The sequence below is a fragment of the Trachinotus anak genome, unplaced genomic scaffold (genome assembly GCF_046630095.1).
Source record: "Trachinotus anak isolate AG129_WGS33_773 ecotype Australia unplaced genomic scaffold, CSIRO_AGI_Tana_v1 ptg000001l, whole genome shotgun sequence".
Lineage (NCBI taxonomy): Eukaryota > Metazoa > Chordata > Actinopteri > Carangiformes > Carangidae > Trachinotus > Trachinotus anak.
Window position 1 is genome coordinate 13676753 of NW_027273852.1, and position 18637 is coordinate 13695389.

An 18637-nucleotide genomic window follows, 5' to 3' on the forward strand; every position below is an offset into this window, starting at 1 on the left:
GAATCCCTGCTTTAAAAAGAAGTGCTCAAATCCCTGGGTTCTCACTTTTTTTTTTTTTTTTGTAGCCAGGAAATCACGCAACCAGTCTAATCCTGTGACTCATGACCTCGGTATTTCTAAATTTGTCTCTAAACCGTGTCTATGACTAGACTGGAAAGCCAGCTGGGATCTTACCAGTGAGGAAGCGCTCCATGCTGTCGCTGTGGGTCATCTTGAGGAGGCCACGGCCAGAATATGTGGCCAGGGTAGGGTCAGCGCCATAGGACAGCAGGACTCGCACCACGTCCAGGTGGTCATTCTCCACAGCATCATGAATCGGTCTAGACCAACACAAATGTACATGTTCATTTTTGGGAAAAACCAAATAGGAACAGATATGACAACATTTTCATGGGTAACTGTTTTTTGTCTAGACTAAAAGGTTGAATATGCTTGTGTGCAGCATCACTGTCATAGTGACTGCAATACTGAGGTGATACTTTTATTGGCAGCATCTGTGATTCAGCGAAACCGAAAACAACACACTCTTCTGCCATAAAAAATTCCTTTTTACCTGTTTAGATTTCCCCTAAGCTCTAAACCTAGTGGGACATAAACTGAAATACAATTTATAGATTTATAAGACTGCCATTCTTCTTAGCAATGGTCTCACCTGGCTCCTGAAATAGAACCAATGTCGCAAATCTGCTAATAAATAAAAGCTTAACTGCTACACAATACACCTTTAAGACCTGTGCACAGCCTCCTGGAACAGATCCCCTTCTGTAGATTTTAATATACTGCACTGGAATGGAAACAGTTGGCTTTTCCAGTGTAAAAGTGCAGCTAATCTGTCAAACCACCACTTGTGCCAAGCACATATTAAAAAAAAATAAATAAATAAATAAATTCTAGAATTTTTCTCATGAGGTAACTTCATTGAGGACAAAGCCCTGGCTTGCCCTATTAGGACTTGACGAAAAGCCATGATGTTTGCGTAATACATAGGAGACATGGTTATGCAAGCACAAGTTCCTTTGACTGGGTGTGCATATGAATGAGTGTGTTTGTTTACCTGGTACCATCCTGTGCACTACAGTTGATGTCGGCCCCGTAATCCAGCAGGTGTTGGACTATGCTGAGCCAGCCACGGGCGCACGCCTCATGGAGGGCACAGTAACCGGCGTAGTCCCTGTGATTCACCTCACATACTCTATTCTCCAGACAGTACAGCACCACCTCCTAAAAAGGGAGCCAGCACAAAGGGAGAGTAGGGTTCAGTGTGTGAGCTTGTGTGTGTGTGTGTGTGTGTGTGCGTGTGCGTGCATGGACATATGTGCGGCAAGAACCCAAGCAATACAAGACCAAACATACAAGTCAGACGGAGCGGACACATACGCAAACAGTCCTTCCCTTTACAGTTCCTGTGGGAGAGAAATTAGGGAAAGGAGGAACTGATTGTGTTCCGGCGCCGGACAAACGCACATACTTGCACACAAATGCTCCATAATACTAGAGCTGGCACCAAAACACATCGAGGAGACTAAGTGTGACTCAACTGTATTTAGCCTGCCAGATTCTGCTTGTGCATGTATGAGCGTGTGAATATGTGTGTGTGAATATGTGTGAGAGTGTGTGTGTGCCATGGTTGGGCCCGGATGATGCTGTGGCAGCCAGTTACGATGGTTGGGCTCTGAACACAGCATAATGGAAGCGGAACAAAGAGATTTGATAGAGGCGCTCAAGAGCTGGAAGCATTTTCTCTGGTCTAGGGCTGTGACAGTTGGGCATCCAGCACTAAGTAGTCAGACTGGTTTTCAGTGGACTGAAGCAGTGTCTGGTGCTACTAAACAGTGAGGAGTCAGGGACATGGAGAGCAGCCCAGCAGTGTGTTGATATGGGGCCTGTCCGAGTCAGACTGTGTGTCTCAGCACTGCGGGTACGTGTTTGTTTGGATATGCAACTTCCTGTGGGACAGTTTTCTCTATTTTTTTTTTTCGAAGAAAAAAAAAACAAAAAAAACACACCAAATTTTTTATATATTTTAACATATATATGTATGCAAGACTCATACATTCAGACACACTCTCTCTGTCCTGCTAACAGTTCTGTGCCGAGGGGAGGAGAGCTGCTCATCTGAACCTGGGGAATGACTCCAAACTTCCATTTCTATGCTAATTCTAGCTCGCCGTCTAGTCCAAGTGTTTATCTCCCTCTCACCCTCTCTCTTTCAGCACAGGGCGGATGGAGGGATGAAGAGGGAAGGAAAGGCATGCAATTGAGAGAAAACAGACTGACAGAAGGACAGGCAGAGGGTTAGAGAGCGCGGAAGAACGGGAGAAGCGAGAGGCAACACCCCGACAGATGACAGATAAATGAATCTGTGGATGAAATCTGCCGGGGCCGTCCTCTGGGCTGAAGCTGATAATAACGAAAGATGAAAGTGTGTGTGTGTGGGGGGGGGGTGTAGTGGATGGTAGTGGCAGTGTGAAGTGGGGGGGGGGGTAGTGATAGGAGTGATGCAGAGGACAGAGACAATGAGGAAAGGGGGAGAAGTTGAGCGCAGAGATTGAGAGAAAGAGCAAGTGTGAGCAAGATCAAGTGCAGCAGGAAAAAGAGAAAGGGGGGAGTTGGGAGCAGGGGGGGGTGGGGTGTGGTGGGATGACGCTCCAACTGGTTTGCTCTGCCGCCAACACTCTGTTTGCCTGCTGGAGAGAGATTCAGGAGCGTTGTGCTGAAGCTCCCCTCTGGGGGATTCCACTCGCTATGCGTGTGTGCATGCGTGTGTCTGCCTGTGTGAGTGAATGAGAGCAAGTGTTAGAGAGACTGACGGGTAGAGAGCGTTGATATGCAGCTTGCCTTAGCGTGTGCGTGTGTATTTTTGTGTCGCTGACAAGTGTGTGTGTGTGTGTGTGTGTGGCTGTGGAGGAGGTGTAGCGCTAAAACCTCCGGAGCCCTGTTTAATATCGCTGGGAGAGAGCGAGGAGCTTAGCACGAGAGCCCCGGCTTCCCGCCAGACTGACTGACACACACACACACACACACACACACACACACACACACACTCCTCCGCAGTAAAATGAGACACCGCTCCCTCCCCTCCTCTTGCTCTTTCCCTCCGTCTTCTAATCTCCCTCTCTAGAATGCTTCCCTGCGCTCGCCTGCAATCAATGTATCACTCAGACATTTAACCCCTTGCAGCGCTGCCTTGTGTGCTCCTCACATACAACAGATGTGTGTGTGTGTGTGTGTGTGTGTGTGTGTCATGTACAAGTCATGTATGAGTGACTTTCCCTGTGTGATGTAGAACTAGCAGTCCACGCAGTAAAGTTAGTGCGTGCCCAGACAAGTGTAGATGTTTGTGTGTGTGTGTGTGTGTGTGTGTGTGTGTGTGTGTGTGTGTGTGTGTCAGCCTCTTATAAGATGACTGGGGTAACAGAGGAAGCTCAGATAGTGTTTCTTCATCTCATCACGCATCTTATTAGCTAAGTGAGGACTAAGGACGAATAAGGAATAATGACCAGTTTTGGTATATAATAAATGCCTCCAGTTTCAAACCAGCTCTGCATATTAATGCTCATCAGCGACATACAAATCAAATTATAAAAACAGGCCTTATTTAATTTGGGGAGTAGAACAGCTGCTAACTGTTCTGGTGTCTGGTCACATCTGAAAATGGCAGATCGAAATTCAATTCAAAATAATGAAAAGCTTCATAATGAAAGCCCGGTGACATTGTGGCTACTCAAGGGGCTAGTTAGCTATGTTGCTGGCGAGCTACTTGCTAACGCAGTACAAACAAAAGGTTGCCAGGCAACGACATAATGGTGGCTGCTAATCAAAAGCTCACCAAGCTAGCTCGCCTGCCACCTGTTAGCTAACTACCGCTTACAAAGCTAGCTAGCTCAGTAGCAAACTGGACAATAGGTCAACGCGGTTAATTTAAGGAAACGTACAGCAGCTTGTGTGTGTAATAAGAGTCTCAAATGACTGCATACAATGCCACATTTCTATTGTGGAGTAGTTAGAGTACTTTGTGTATGAAAATTGATGGGTTACGCAGCTAATTTGATAGCCCCCTCTATTTTGGTCCCGGTGGTTCCCTCAAAGGTTAGCACTGTCAAGACTCTTTGCTCTTGGTCAAAGGTGCAAACTTGCGAGTCATTGTTCTGAAGTTGAACTTTAAAAAGGTCAGTGTGGATTTACTTCACCTCCACAGGCAAATCCACTGGTCGCAGCGATTTAAGCTCAAAGTTTTCTATCGTAGATACTGGTCTGACTGGGCACTCAAAACGCAATCAATTTCTCTCTCTGCTTAGATCGTGCGGGGATTTGAGACGGAAAATCAGACGTGATCTGTGGGAGGAGAATAAATGACAGACTGCACCTTTATCTGAGCTTTCAATGGGAAGACCTGAGGGGCCCCAAGCCCCGGCACAAGAGGGAGAGGGATGAAGACATCCGCAGAATCGCTTCTCATTACCATTTCAAATGCTCGGAGAGGGAGGCAGAAGAGGGAGAGCGAGAGAATAAAAGGGGAGCGAGGGAGGGAGGAAGGGAGAGAGAGAGAGAGAGAGAGAGAGAGAGAGAGAGAGAGAGAGAGAGAGAGAGAGAGAGAGAGAGAGAGAGAGAGAGAGAGAGAGAGAGAGAGAGAGAGAGAGAGAGAGAGAGGGCTTTCATGTGCAGAGGCACGGATCACAAAACTAAACGAACATGAAATATGCAGAGTGTCGGCCGGGCATCGGGAACAGCACAGAAGAGTGCATGTGTGTTACGTTACATGATGTGCGCATGAGGTGATGCTGCATCCTGCATGTGCACGGAGAAGGCCTCTGCATGTGCTCACAGGGAACCAACTGGTGTTTCCCTCTGTGTGTGTGTGTGTGTTTGCGGTCAGCATGTCGGCTGTGTGAATGTACGTGCGTGTGCATGAGGTGATTCTGAATTTGCATGTGCAGGTCGGTGTGGGTGTGCGACAGTGGGTCGGGGCTCTGTACAGCATATGGAGAAGAACACGTCAGGATGCCTGTGCACGTGCTTACTGGGTCATAACGGGTGTTTCTCTGTGCATATTTCTGTGTGTGTGTGTGTGTGTGCGCTTGTAATCAGCCTGTGAGCGCTGTGTGCGTGGCTCTGTCTCTCAGGCCCTCATATCTCTCTGCCTGTGTGTGATAAGCCTAGAGCTTGCGGCGCTGAAACACCAGCGTGAGACAAGCGCTCTGTGCGTCTACAGGCTTGTATGCAAGTGTGTGTGTGTGTGTGTCTGTGTGAGAGGCGGTATGCATAAATTGGTGTGTCTCTCTGCGCACGTCCTTGTGTGCGTGTGTGGGAGCCCCACGGGTCTGCCCCAGGCTTATCACACACAGGCAGCGAGAGACGAGCTTCCTGAGAGAGAGAGAGAGAGAGAGAGAGAGAGAGAGAGAGAGAGAGAGAGAGAGAGAGAGAGAGAGAGAGAGAGAGGGGGAAGAGGGGGAAGGCGGGGGTGTTGTTTGCGCAGCGGTCAGCGCCTTGTTTGTGTAGTCTCAGGTTTTCTCCTCCCTCCTCCCTCTTTCCCTCTCCACATGCGGAGCGCAGGAAGGGAAAATGCGAAGGGGGAATGAAAAAAAAAGGAGAGGGAGGGAAAAAAACGTTCGAGAGGGACGCATAAATCAGAGAGACGAGCCAGCTTCTCTCCAGCACGGCTGACTGAACCCTGCTGCTGCTGCGCTGCACCCTGTGTGTGTGTGTGTGCGTGTGCATGTGTGTGTGAGTGAGGGGGAAAAACAGCCGCCGCCACTGCTAACCACAGTCACCACGGCACATTAGAGGGCCATTAGAATGCGATTATACTCCCAGTGCTTACCTCTCATTCACACTCTTGCTTTCTCCCACTCTGACTCACACACATAATCACGGACACACACACACACACACACACACACACACACACACACACACACACACACACACACCTCATCATCATAAATGTGTACAACAAACACACACAACCATAAAGCAACCGGTTAATGAGCAACAAAAGATACCCACACCTATTTACAGTTCTGTGAAGATGCCTCTGCTGGTGATAAAAATGATCATGTGTGCATACTCATGCGCGCGCACACACAAACACACACACACACACACACACAAAGAGCGTGAAAAGCGAGTAAGACAGAGTGGACGCACTGCACAATCTGCAACTCAAGTGGCATTAAAATACTCCGATCAATAAATCAATTTGTAAAATCTGTCAGCAAGGGAGGAGGAACGTTTAGGCTCACAACAGAAACAGGAGGGATGAGGGAGAAAGAGACAGCGGGCCGTCCAACTTTAATTAAAAGCTTTCAGCGCCATGGGAATTGAGAGATTCAGTAAAATATACACAAGCCTCGTTTTTTTTCTTGTATGTGCAGAGAATGAGAGGATCTGGTTTAGGAGCGAATGATCGGCAGCTACACACAAAGAAAGAAAGAAAAAAAAAAAAAACTCCCGATGCTAGAGAGAGGCAGCGAGCATCAGTCTCCGTATAATGATCCCACCGATCCCTCATGCTGTCTGCGCACGCGTGTGCACGTCTGTGTGTGCGCCTGCGTGTGTGTGTGTGTGTGTCACACTTCGCCTCACGGAAAATTAATGAGATGTGAGAGTGGAGCGAGGCAAGAGGACGGGAGGCGAGAGGGAGAGAGGGAGTGTGTGTGTGTGTGTGTGTGTGTGTGTGTGTGTGTGTGTGTGTGTGTGTAAGAGAGCTTGCAGGGAGGAGGAGGAGGGGTGCCAACGACAATCTGAGTCACAAAGAGAGGAAGAGAAAGAGTGCTGAGAGGAAAGAGGGGGGAGGGAGAGAGCGGAAACCTGAGAGAGAAGAGAGCATTGCGAGCAAGAGGAGCAAAAAAGATGGAGTATGTGCGAGTGAGGGTGAAATAGAAGAAAATGCTACAAAAAAAAAAAAAAAAAAAAGCAAAAAGGAAGCTAGAAAGAGGAAAAATAGGACAGATGCAAAAGAATAATCGCAGGAAAAAAAAAAAGTCAAGCTATGTCTGCCAGAGTCACAGACAGGAACAAAGTAGGGGGAGAAAATGAGCTCAATTTAAGAAGAAAGAGGGAGTGAGTGAAGATTTGGAAGAGAGGAAGTGTTAAGAGTGTAAAATGTGAGGAGAGAAGGCGATAAGGAGGGAGGGTGACTTTGAGCGAAGCTTATTACCTCGTAGCCAAGCCGTGCAGCTCTCTGGAGCAGAGTCTCCCCGGCGTTCTTGTTCACGATCAGCCGACGAGCCTCTGGCGGAATCGGACGCACCACGGGGGGCTCGGCAGGGGGGGTCCTGTGCACCCCCGCCGCCTCCAGTGGGACGCCGCCCACCCTGTCATTCACCTGGGGCTGCAGGGACGGTGGGCAGAGGGCGATGGGGGAGCAGGGCTTGACTGGAGAGCAGGGATAATGATTAGGAGAGGCGGCTCTCTTCCTCGGAGCGCCGCGCTGCTCACTCAGCTGGGGAGAGAGAGAGGGAGAGAGTGTTACAGCCCCTGCCACATAGCAGACGGGACACCATTTCTCTCACACACACACACACACACAGTCAAGGGCACATGATGTGACCATACAGATATATGTAGACGCAGATGCAGTTGAGAGCGCGCACACACACACACACACACACACACACACACACACACACACACACACAGTGAGGTGGAAAATACAAAACTGGCTTAAGTTTATGACAGAAATCCATCCAGAAAGATTAATTATATTCTCATTAACACTTGATGTTCAGTCACCTCAAAATATTTTTTCCTCACTTGACTTTTAGAAGCTACCACCTTTGTATACTACCGATATTTAGCTTTAAATAGAGATGGATTTTCCATTTACAACATCTGTGTTTATAGCGTGCTCATTGTGTATGGAACACACCATGCATCGCTGAAACACACACGCACTGGGTTTTCACACCAACTGTTCACGCCCCAAACACTGCAGGTTGGCACGCCACTTTTCTTTAACCACTAAACCAACAGAGCCCTCAGAGCGCAACATTTGAGAGAGGGAGTTGCCTGCCTGCCTCTGTGTGTGTGTGTGTGTGTGTGTGTGTGTGTGTGTGTCCTCTCAGTGGAATTCCATGTCGAAGCAGCTGTCAGGCTGAGGAGGAGCAGGGGAGGAGAGCAGCGCGGGCGAAAAACAACTAGCCTTTTTTTTCCCTCAATTTTTCCCCATGCTCATTTTTTTCCCCTCTTTTGAACTCATGCGCTTCATACGCTGGACCATTGCTGCTACATTCCTCACTGTGTGTGTGTGTGTGCGTGTAGCCTTGTGTTCAGCAAAGTGCGATGCATAATTGCTCCAGGGTTTTGTTGTTATGTCAGGAATTCACACAAACACGCAGACACTCATGGCCCTGGCACGCACCTACACACAAAACAGCACAGATGACACACGTTCGACAATTAAGGCCGGAGACAAACACACATGCATGCAGGCGCTCCGCAGGGAGTCGCTAAGGGCAGGAGGAGGTCAAAGCTCCAGCAGCCCTCTAAACATTGTAAACATACTTCCTTCCTCTCTCCCTCCCTCTCTCTCCCAGCTGCATAATCAGAGGCGCCGACAGGCATACTGAAACACAGCGCTGCAAACATCCAGACGCCCATATCACGGCCAGACACCCTATCAGCACTCACCTTGTCATCTTCAGCTGCTCCCACATCAGCCACACAACGCTGGCCTGGGCTGTTCGGAGTAGCCTCTTTCCGTCTCTCCCGCTCTCGCTCCCTCTGACTCGTGTGTTTGGTCTTGCAGGGCCGCTTGCCCTTGGGTTTGTCTGTGTCACTATGGCGACGAGGCTTGAGGGGAGGGGTGCCTCCCATGGACGGCTCTGGGGCTGGAGAGGGGGGGCCCCTCCTGGGCTCCTTTAGGCCACGGTCACCTGAGAAGGGGTCCGGCGGGTACGCTCTGTCCTTCAGCTGGCTGGGGGGAAGGGGAGAAGTAGCCACTCCTGGAGCAGGAGGAGAGGAAAGAGAGAGGCAGAGTGAGCGGCTGATAGTGTGAGCGGCTCAGTGGAAGGGGAGGATGGGAAGGTATTGCAAGGCCATCTCTCACCCTCTGTTGGTTTATTAATGAGTGCACAGAGCTGTCTGGGAGCGCAGCATGCCTGCTCGCTCAGGAAAAAATAAAAAATAAAAACACACACACACTTGCATACACAACACAGTCTCACATAAACACCCCTGTAGTGACTTGTGTGCGCTCATTCATTGCAGCAAGGACACTGCTATGAGTAATCTCCTTAAACAAATGTGGCACTGTCTGGTTTCAGCCTCTTACACTACATATTCATATGAAAAATAAAAACCTGCCCTTGAAACCACAATGTCAAAATGCTATTTAATAGCTTAATGGAAATACATTCTCTCCTAAGGATCACGGCATTTTATAACTACACTGGAATCTGGTCTACGTCCGATTTGTGTTGCAAGTTTTAGAATAAGCATTCCATTAAATCAGTCAAAGGCTGGGAACAAATGAGGAGGAAAGTGAAATTGTATATCTTGCTGATGCTTCAGTACACAAGCACTTTTCAGTGTACCTCCTGTTGCAGAAAAAGCCTTTTACAATGCAAGATTCTCCACAGACATGAATGTGTTTGACTATCTGATTAGTGGAATCCTGAAAAAAAAAATGTGGAAAAAAGAAAGACCACAGCCCTGACAGACACACAATGGAATAACCACATTCATTGTAACATTATGGCTGTTGCCAGGGTGATGTTATCTAAAAAGGTAAAAGTAAAAAAAAAAAAAAAAAAAAAAAGCTGTGGCCAATCAAGGCCTGCAAGGCCTGTGGTTTCTGCAGGAAACATAAAACCAAAATCTCCCTTCTTTATTCACTTCCTTTAATCTCACTCCTGCTCTTTTATTCCCTCCTCCTTGTCTCGTCTGTGCCTCCCTTTGCCTCAGTTTGGGCACATGAATAAGGGAAAGCCCTGGTTTTAATAAGTTGGCCCAACCCACCCCCAACACACGCACACACATATTCCTTGTCCTCCCTTTCCCTGTGACTGGTCTTGAGGGGGAAAAAATAAAGAAAAATCATTGATCACACATTAGTCACACTACACCTGCCCACGCATATCTCCACCAGCCACTTCCCTCATTCGCTCTTTTATTGTTCTCACAGAGCCCCACTTAAGACCGGCTGAGCAAAAATCCCAAAACCACAAAAGAGGCAGGGTTAGCTTTTAGTCCCCTGGCCCCGTTTCTGATTGCCCAGTCTTTCCCCTGGCAGGAGGAAGTATCCCCTACCTCATTTCCTCTGCCCCCCCTCCACCATAGGCTCCCGGGAAATCCCCTAAAGGCATAACACTCAACAAGAAAGCGAAACGTGAGCCAAAGATAGATTTCCGTTACCCTAGCTGAACTCAGAGATACAGAAGTGGTTTGCATGGCTGGCGGTTCATTCTCACCATTAAGTAGCTTCTCGCAGCCCCATTTCCTGTTGATCTCGGCTCTCTGTGCTGCGGCTCTCTCCTCTGGCTCGCTGGCTCTGATTTTGCGCTCCCGTAGGCTCTGCACCGGGGCTACTAATCGGGGCTGGGGCCACAGCCTCTCCTGTTTGATCTGGGATCCGTCAGGTGAAGCTGTGCCGGTGGCGGGCTTGCTGAGTCGTAGTCCCTTCAGCTCGATGCAGACCTTGAGCTTGCGCACCTCCTCGTCGTCATCGTCATCAGCACTGGCCTGTTCACGCTCATCTGCAAACCACATAGGGAAAGTTTGCATTGTCTGCCATTTCTCATGTATTAGAGGAGTTTTGTCCTGTTAGGGGTTTTATCATTGTCATTTTAACCTCATCCCTCAATTGGTCTATTAAATGAAACCTATTGGACAAACTAAGGAATGAATTATGGACAAGCTTATACCATATAAAGGGTTTTCACCCTTTGAAAAATACTACTCTCACTATCTGCAACACACAAAACTACTGTATGTACATACGTACCAATCTGCAGACAACTGAGCACAAAGAACAAAGTCCATTAATCACTACATTCGTATAGCTTGTAAAACCTCCTCTGAGCCTTACGTTTAACACACACACACACACACACACACACACACACACACTCAGGCAGGAGAGGCCGGGAGCAGACAGATTGAGGAGTAAAAGGGGAGAAGTCAAGAATTGGGCAGAGAAACAAAGCAATAAAGACTGGAGAAGCGGAGGGAGAGTTCTCCCCCCCTGAAATTCACGGGGGACGGGTATTTGACTCGTCTGCCAGTGCCAGGGAGAGCGAGCGCAATACCGCATGCCAGAAAAAAAAGGAAACCCAAACAGATGAGGGAAAAAAGAAAGGAGATGAAAAGAGAAGAAAAGAGCAGCTTTGAAGAGGGTGGGTAAGCGCAGCGGAGGAACGGCAGAGCTGAAAGAAGAGAGAGAGAATGGTTGTCCCTCTTTCTCGCTTCTCTCTAGCACACTGCTCAAAGGCAGGATTAAACACTTCTCTGAGCTGGCTGCCACACAGAGCGAAAGATGGGACAGAGAGTGGGAAGGGGGGTGGGGGGTTACAGAACGGGTTTAAGGTGGAATTGATTGGGAAGGAGGAAGCATCAAAAGGAATAGAAAGATTGTTAAAAAAAATAAAGAAACAAGGGATGAGACAAGGCTCTACATCACAGAAGATGAGGCGAACAGAAGTGGGCAGAATTAGAGTGCATGGAACACAGATTAGGTGGGGGGGGGGGGGGGGGTGATTGAGGAATATGGGAGCGGTATGTAGGGGACAAAGCAGAAATTCTCACCTGTAGAGATTTTGGGCCTTTTCTCTGGGAGCAACACCCTCTCTCCTTCCACTCTCTCCACGTCCTCTTGTTCACCCTTGATGCAGAGTGGACGTTTCCTGGTAGGTGCAAAGCCAGGGCTGGCTTTCTCCTCAAGATACCCTTTCGCTGGTGTCAAAGTGGGGGGCAAACAATGACTTCCTTCAGACTCCCTCATCACCTTCTTGGTTCCATCCTTTAGCCCTCCTTGGCTGGCACTTCTGACCCCGTCTCGGGCCCCCTGCCTAGGGGACAAAGGCTCCCTCTGGGCCCCACACCTCTGGAGGACTGGAACTCTGTTGTTAGTGTATGCCGGCCGGACGCCTGAGGAGAGCAGAGAGACAGACGGATGGAAACGGGGGAGGGGGGGCAGAGGCAAAATAAGCAACAGAAGATGAAAGGAAGACAGACACATGGGGAGAGAATGCAGACGGACAGACAGAAAGACAGAGAGCAGGGAAAAAAGGGGTGGGGGTGAGACAGGGTGAGGGATTGACAGAGGGAGAATGCCAGTTAAACACCAGCCAGCTTTTATTCAGCTTTAAAGACAGGCAGTAAAACTTTGATGGGGTAAAGACTTTTTAATCTGATGTGAGCCGAGCCAGCGGCCTGACGGTTCAGTGCAGCCGCTCGCACTTCCAGGAGGGAGAGGCAAGAAAACATCCTGCGCACTCACTGCGCACGGTAACTCCCATCCCTCTCCCCCCTTTCTCTGTCCTCCCCCACGGCATGACCGCACCACGCCCTTCTCACACAGAGCGTGACTCTAACCCCCACCCTCCCCCCTCTCCACGACTCCCTCTCCGTCTCCCTCCATGCCATAATTAGGCTCACACGTCAGCCACGGCCTCGCTCCAACACACAGCTGGGCTCTCAGCCAACGTAACTAACCCCCCCTTCTCCCCTTCCTCCCTCTCTCTCTCTCTCTCTCTTTCCGTTGCGCTCTCCCATCCGCTTTCACCCACTAACTCTCCCCCCGCTTTCACTCTCCCTCTCACGCAATCTCTGCCCCTCCTTCTCCTCTTGCCCTCCCTCTCGATCGTCTCTCCGCGCAGATAAGCACAAAAGGCTTCTTGAAAATAAAACTCCCCCTCTCTGTCTCTCTCGCTCTCTCGTTCGCTTGTGCTGCCTAGCTTGTATAAGTGTGTGTGCGTGTGTGCGTGCGTGGAGTCTGTGTGTGGAAAAAGTGTGTCTTTTTTTAGAGTGACCCGGTCTCGCCTAAGCATTTGCTGCAAATGCATGTGAGTGTGTGCGCGCACCTATTGTTTGTGTGTGTCCCTTTCTGAGTGTTCATTTGCAGAGTGGTTGCATATGTGTGTGCGTGCGTGCATTACGAGTGTGTGTGTGTGTGTGTGTGTGTGGTGCTGGGTTACTCACCCTCCCTCTCTCCCTGCCTGGTGGTGTGTTGGCAGTGTTCCAGCGCTCGCTCTCTGCGCTGGCCGTCTGCCAGCTCCCGCCCTGCTGCCGAGGCAGACACACACACACTGCCGCCCTCCTTCTCCTTCAGCTCCAGCTCCGAGAACCGCATCATTGCCCGCTGTGCGCACACAGACACACACACAAACGCAGAGAAAACCCATGAAAACCACTCATCATCTGCCCACGCCACACACACACCTCTCTAAGCCTCAATCTGGCCTCAACAGCTACAGAAGCAAAAATTGCATCAGAAATCACATTGTCTCAAAATCAAAGAAAATGCCAAAGAAATTAAACCCACACACACGAAACGCACACAGGACAAAAAAGGTAGACAGATAAATCACAAGCATGGCATCAAGACACAGGTTAGACTACTGCAGCCACTGTGAGTCCATGCGCTCTGGGGCTTAAGTCCTGGCATCTCCCTTCCTGAAACATAAACATGGCTAGGAAACATATACATCTAAGCCCTGAGGCAGAGAGGAGAAAAAGAGGAAAGAGGAGAGTGGGGAAAAAAGGAGTGAGCAGTGATACAGAGTACAAAGGAGACAGAGCCCATCAGAGGCAGATGTGATAAGAAATGTAAAGAACTGACCTCCCAGTTAGCTGCAGGTTGACTTATATTACTCCCCTCTCGTGATATGACTTCCATCTAAGCAATTAGAATGGGGGGCTCAATATATCTGTCCATCATTTCATCTTTGTTTTTTAAATGAATTTTGTTATGTTTCTCCACATGTTTCTTTACACACAATAGGCAGCCACAATCCCACAAAATAACACAATCAAATTAAAGTGACTCAACAGGTCAATTAACACTGCATCAAAACTATCAAATAATTTCTGAACTGCATGAATGAGAAATTTGAAAAAGAATCAAAACAATATGTTTGTTCTAAGCATGATTGATAATGCTAATTCAGTTTTAACTGTCTCATTCATTTTTTTTCCAAACAGACTTCCACGTCTAATTTTCTTTTAATGTCCAGAAATAGAGCGTTTGATAGCTTTGTATTGCAGCTGTGCATTGACAAGCATGACACAGACAAAACCACAGTTTTCTAGGGTGCGTTCACAACATAAGACAGACATGTGCAACCTATTAACATATCTGCCTCTGAGCCAGTGGATAATGTAACATAGAGTTTGCTTGCGTTTCTATGCTGAACGTTGAGCATAAGGAACCAGATAACAGTCTAAAATGAAAAGCTCTGTATGTGTATATGAATGACAGGGGATGATGGCCAAGTGTAGGGGGAACATTGTTGTAATTGTGTGTTTATAGATGCAGTATGATGTGTGTTAGCAGAGAGGGTCTTTTAGCCAATGGGGTGAGGAGAATTATAACCTTGGACAGCAACCAGGCAGGGCAGCAAAGGCCATCGGGGGGGAGGAGGGTTGGGGGAGGATAGCAAATGGCGGATGGGGGCATGCAGAAAGCCTAAGAGGAACCCCAAAGAGGGCAGCTGCTGGTTTTTAAGCACACTGCAAGCCCTCCACTGCCCCTAACCTTGAGGTTAAGCATAGCCAAAGGCAGTGTGAACTGTGAGGCTGCCACAGTCATGCTCTGAAACTACAGTATATGGCTCTATAGCACAGTCAGCACTAACGCATGCTTTAGCCCCAAGGCAGTCACACAAGGACAAGCACGTACGGACACACAAACACGCACGCACAGAAATAACCTTTACAATGACTGCTCACTAATCACCATACAGAGATGGCAGCCCTGGTTAACCTTTGAACTGCCCTCCCAGATAGAAGGGAGGGCAATATAACTAGCCTTACACAAAACCTCACTAAGACAATGATAAATTAAGGGGAAAGTCAAGCCAATGGCCAGGACAGTAGCATGACAGCACTTGTATTATTCTGTACTGTGTTGTAAACGCAGAGTATGCCAATTTCATGCAGGGTTTGTTCCACAGGCAGCTCTGAATATTGCAGCAAGGGAATAAAGACAGTGGCCCTTGGGGGTTTATTCCTGCGTGGATGTTAGAACTGAAAGTATGTTTGAAATGTCTGCACGTAAGAAACGTTGGTCATATTGACCTCTCTGCAGCCCACCACCAGCTTGAGCCCAACACATCCTGTACTCTATATACACCCACAAGTGTTAATAGCCTTACCTGCAGAGCTCTCTGTTCACGGCTCAGCTTGCTGGAGTCAGCATACAGCTCAGTGGTGACACATTTAAAGCGGTCGCCAACGTAGCCTGAGGAGTTAGCAATCCTCTTGGCCAGACTGGATCTACGAGAGCTTCTAGATGAGGTCTGGTTACCCTCTTCTTCCTCGTCATCTCCTTCTCCTTGAGACTCTCCTAGGTCGACAATACTGTCTTCCTTTTCAGTCTCCCTCTCACACGCTTTTTCCTGGTCTGACCCCTTCACCACATCTGTGCAGTGCTGAGTGAAGTGGAGAGCTCGGCTATCCCTGTCCACTTTGTCCTTACCAGAGCCACGCTCCCCAGATGTCCGGGCACAGCGCAAGGTGCTCTGGTCTTGGTCTCCTGGGTCTGGGCTGGGACTCTGTTCCTCCAGGCTCTCCTCTGGCTGGACAATCTGCCCTGGAGAAGGTGGGGATGTGCTAGGTGTCACACCAGGACAGTCTGTGTCCTGAGGAACCTTTGGTTTCCCAAAGGGAGTTTCTGGCTGTCTATCAGTGTGGTTGGGCTTCAGGGTGGGACTCTGTCCAGAGTGGATTGGATAAGGATGGGAAAGGTGGTGTTGGTGTTTTGGCTCATAATCAGTCTTTGTCAGATTTTGGTTACCATGACAACATTCATTTTGGTTAACCTTGGTGCTGGTCTCACAAGAGGGCTGTTTGTGGACTGTTGGGGTAGACTCAATATCTGTGTCTGAGTGTACAAGGTCAATGCAGTCTATCTTTTCTCTGGATGTTACAGAGGAAGAGGGAGCTTTGCTTTGACTGCCACCCTGTCCTTGTGCTCCTGTTTCCCTATCAGGCTTTATTTGGTTTCCTTCACTCATCTCTTTCCCAGTATTGTGATCTCTGTGGCTCCCACCTTCTTCAACAGCTCCCCGTGATTTCTCCTGTCCCCGGGGCTTCAAGGTTACGTCTCCCCTTTCTGGCAGCTTGTTGTCTGAGTGAGTATTCATCAAGGGATGGGCCATCTCCTGAGAGTTATAAGTGAGGTACTCCCCTCCTGGACCAGCTGGGAGGTTGTGATAGGGTAAAGGGTGTTTTGCTGCCAGTTGTGATGGGTAAAGGTTGTTGCTGCCGAGCAATATTGGGTGAGGGTAGACTGGGCCTTTCCCTGTAATTGGCAGGGAGTGTAGCGCCATGCCATCAGGGATTGGATAGTGCAGGTATCTATTGGCATAGGCCAAACTGTGGTTCAGGTAAGCGTCACTTTGGGGGAGGTAAAGGTGTCCAGGAGGGTGCCCATTCTCTAAACAGGGCCTCTTGTATGATGACACCTCTGGAGTTGTTTCGCCTCTCTTAGTGGTGAGGGAGGACTTTTCTGTTCCCTCTCTGTGGTGGGCCGCAACTGATGGATGTTCTGATTGGCTGGGGCTGTGTTTGACCCACTCACCATTAGGCTTTGGAGAAAGGGCCCTGGAGTTCATCAGAGAGGAACCAGAGTGTTGTGTAGAGGGAACATTATGGTTGGACTCCCCGATCCTTGGACAGGATGAGCTACGTTGCTGGGGGAGTACTCTCTCCAGACCCTTGTGTTTAATGACAGAGGGTGAGGAGCCTTTGGCTTGTGAAAGGCCCAGGTCTGTGTTAGGCCTTGGAGAGGGGGGCAAGCCTGGTGTGTGCTGTGTATGGGAAGGAGATGGGCTAGGTACAACCCAGGAGGAGTGTAAAGTGCTGATAATCTCTGGCCTCTCTGAGACCTTTGAAGAAGTGCTGCTGACCACAGAGTGAGGGTGGGAGGAAGGAGAGAGAGACAGGTTTTCCTTTAGGAGTTCTCTGCCAGGGGGCAGTCCATAACGTGCGCTTGGTGGTATAGTGTCCATCTTAACTGGGAAACCATTCGGAGGCAGTCCAAACTCAAGCATTCTTCCTGACAAATCTAAGGGCTTCTCTGCTGAGTCTTTGGTTGCTTGGGGTTGGTGAGCTGGCCTCTCAAAATTAGGCTTGGAGGGTGACCTGCTGGGTCTCCTCTCAACCCCTACATTTCTGTGCTCAGGTGCCCCATCTCTTAGCCTGGGTTTGTGGGGGCTGGGCCGGGCAGGAGAGGGCTGCTCTGATGCCATGCTGCTCAAAGAGAATGGATGAGGAATGGACTGTGTGGATGAGGACGAGGCAGATACTGAAGAAGTGGAGGTGGGTGGTTGTCCCATCCTAGCAACTGGCCTTTGTAAGTCCAGTGAACTGTCAATAAGAGCAGCAGGGGGAGGAGGCTGGGAAAGGCGAGAAGATGCATGAGAAGAAGAATCAGTGGGCAGACCATTATTATTCCCACCATTGATGCCACTACTGCTAATGCCACTGGTGTTGTTGTTGTTGTTGCTAGAGCTCTTCCTAGAGGGAGGTCTGCTTGGTCTACTGCTCCTGCTTGGGGACCGGTCCCTGTCTATAGCAGCCTGATGGTGCTGAGGATGAGGGGAGGGTTGGTGAAGTTGCTGTGCAAATGGGGGCGGAACACCAAGCCCCTTGTCCTGGCAGTGTACCAGTGATGTGGGGGCCACTGTGACTGCAGGAATCCTCATAGGGGGTGCCACCAGTGGAGAGGAGATTGGAGAAGGAGGATAGGGTGGCATATAATAGAGCCTCTCTGCAGCAGAGGCGGCTGCAGCAGGGTTAACATTACCCCCCTGAGCTGCACACAGAGAGGGGTAGGCCAGGTGCTGGGGAAGGTAGGGATTGGGTTGGCTGAGCAAGGACGCTTTGTACATGTTTAATGTCGCGTACTTGGATGTGTCCATGAAGGGATACATGCTTGCTTCAGGGTAGGGGGTGAGCCATGGCAGGCGGAGGTAGCCGCCACCAGCACTCGCCAAGCCCAACTCAGATGCTTTTTCTCCAGGCCCTACTCTGCGTTCCAAGCCTAGACCTTCAGCTCCGGCTCCAGGAACCAGCAAAGGCTTGTGGAGGCTTGGAGGAGTGCCCTTGTAGAGCCCCAGGTATCCATTAGTGGCCTTACGGCTGTCCAGAGGGCCATCAGGCTTGTAAATGAGCTCTGGGAGACCATCCCTGTTATAAGTAAGAGGGAGGCCCGGCGTCTCTCTGCTCTTTTCCGTAGGTAGTGCTCTGATCCCCGGGTATACAATCCCACCATGGAGACGAAGACCATCATGCATCAGAGTGCCTCGGTCCAGCCCCATCGCTGCCAGGGGCGTCAACCTTGCATCCACCTGCAGCAAAAAGTGGATGAAAGAGATGTAAAAAAGTAAAATGGCTCATGACCACAACCAAATGTGACATTGAAAACATGAACTATACTGTTTAATTATATTTCTTAGCCTTCTAGGTTAGATGC

The 18637-nt window shown here is 49.3% G+C and overlaps 1 protein-coding gene across 2 annotated transcripts in view; it reads right to left on the reverse strand.

The window, feature by feature from the left end:
• bcor (BCL6 corepressor) overlaps nt 1-18637 on the reverse strand; it is a 33343-nt gene that overhangs the window by 3677 nt on the left and 11029 nt on the right. The window contains exons 3-11 of one of the 2 annotated variants that reach the window (XM_071478629.1): nt 15315-18512; nt 13781-13837; nt 13141-13300; nt 11746-12087; nt 10413-10697; nt 8632-8945; nt 7160-7444; nt 1055-1221; nt 175-320 (exon numbers count right to left, since the gene is read on the reverse strand). In XM_071478629.1, the coding sequence (XP_071334730.1) occupies nt 175-320; nt 1055-1221; nt 7160-7444; nt 8632-8945; nt 10413-10697; nt 11746-12087; nt 13141-13300; nt 13781-13837; nt 15315-18512 (4954 nt within the window). The remainder of the gene's footprint in view (nt 1-174; nt 321-1054; nt 1222-7159; nt 7445-8631; nt 8946-10412; nt 10698-11745; nt 12088-13140; nt 13301-13780; nt 13838-15314; nt 18513-18637) is intronic. The other variant, XM_071478638.1, reaches the window with a different exon arrangement.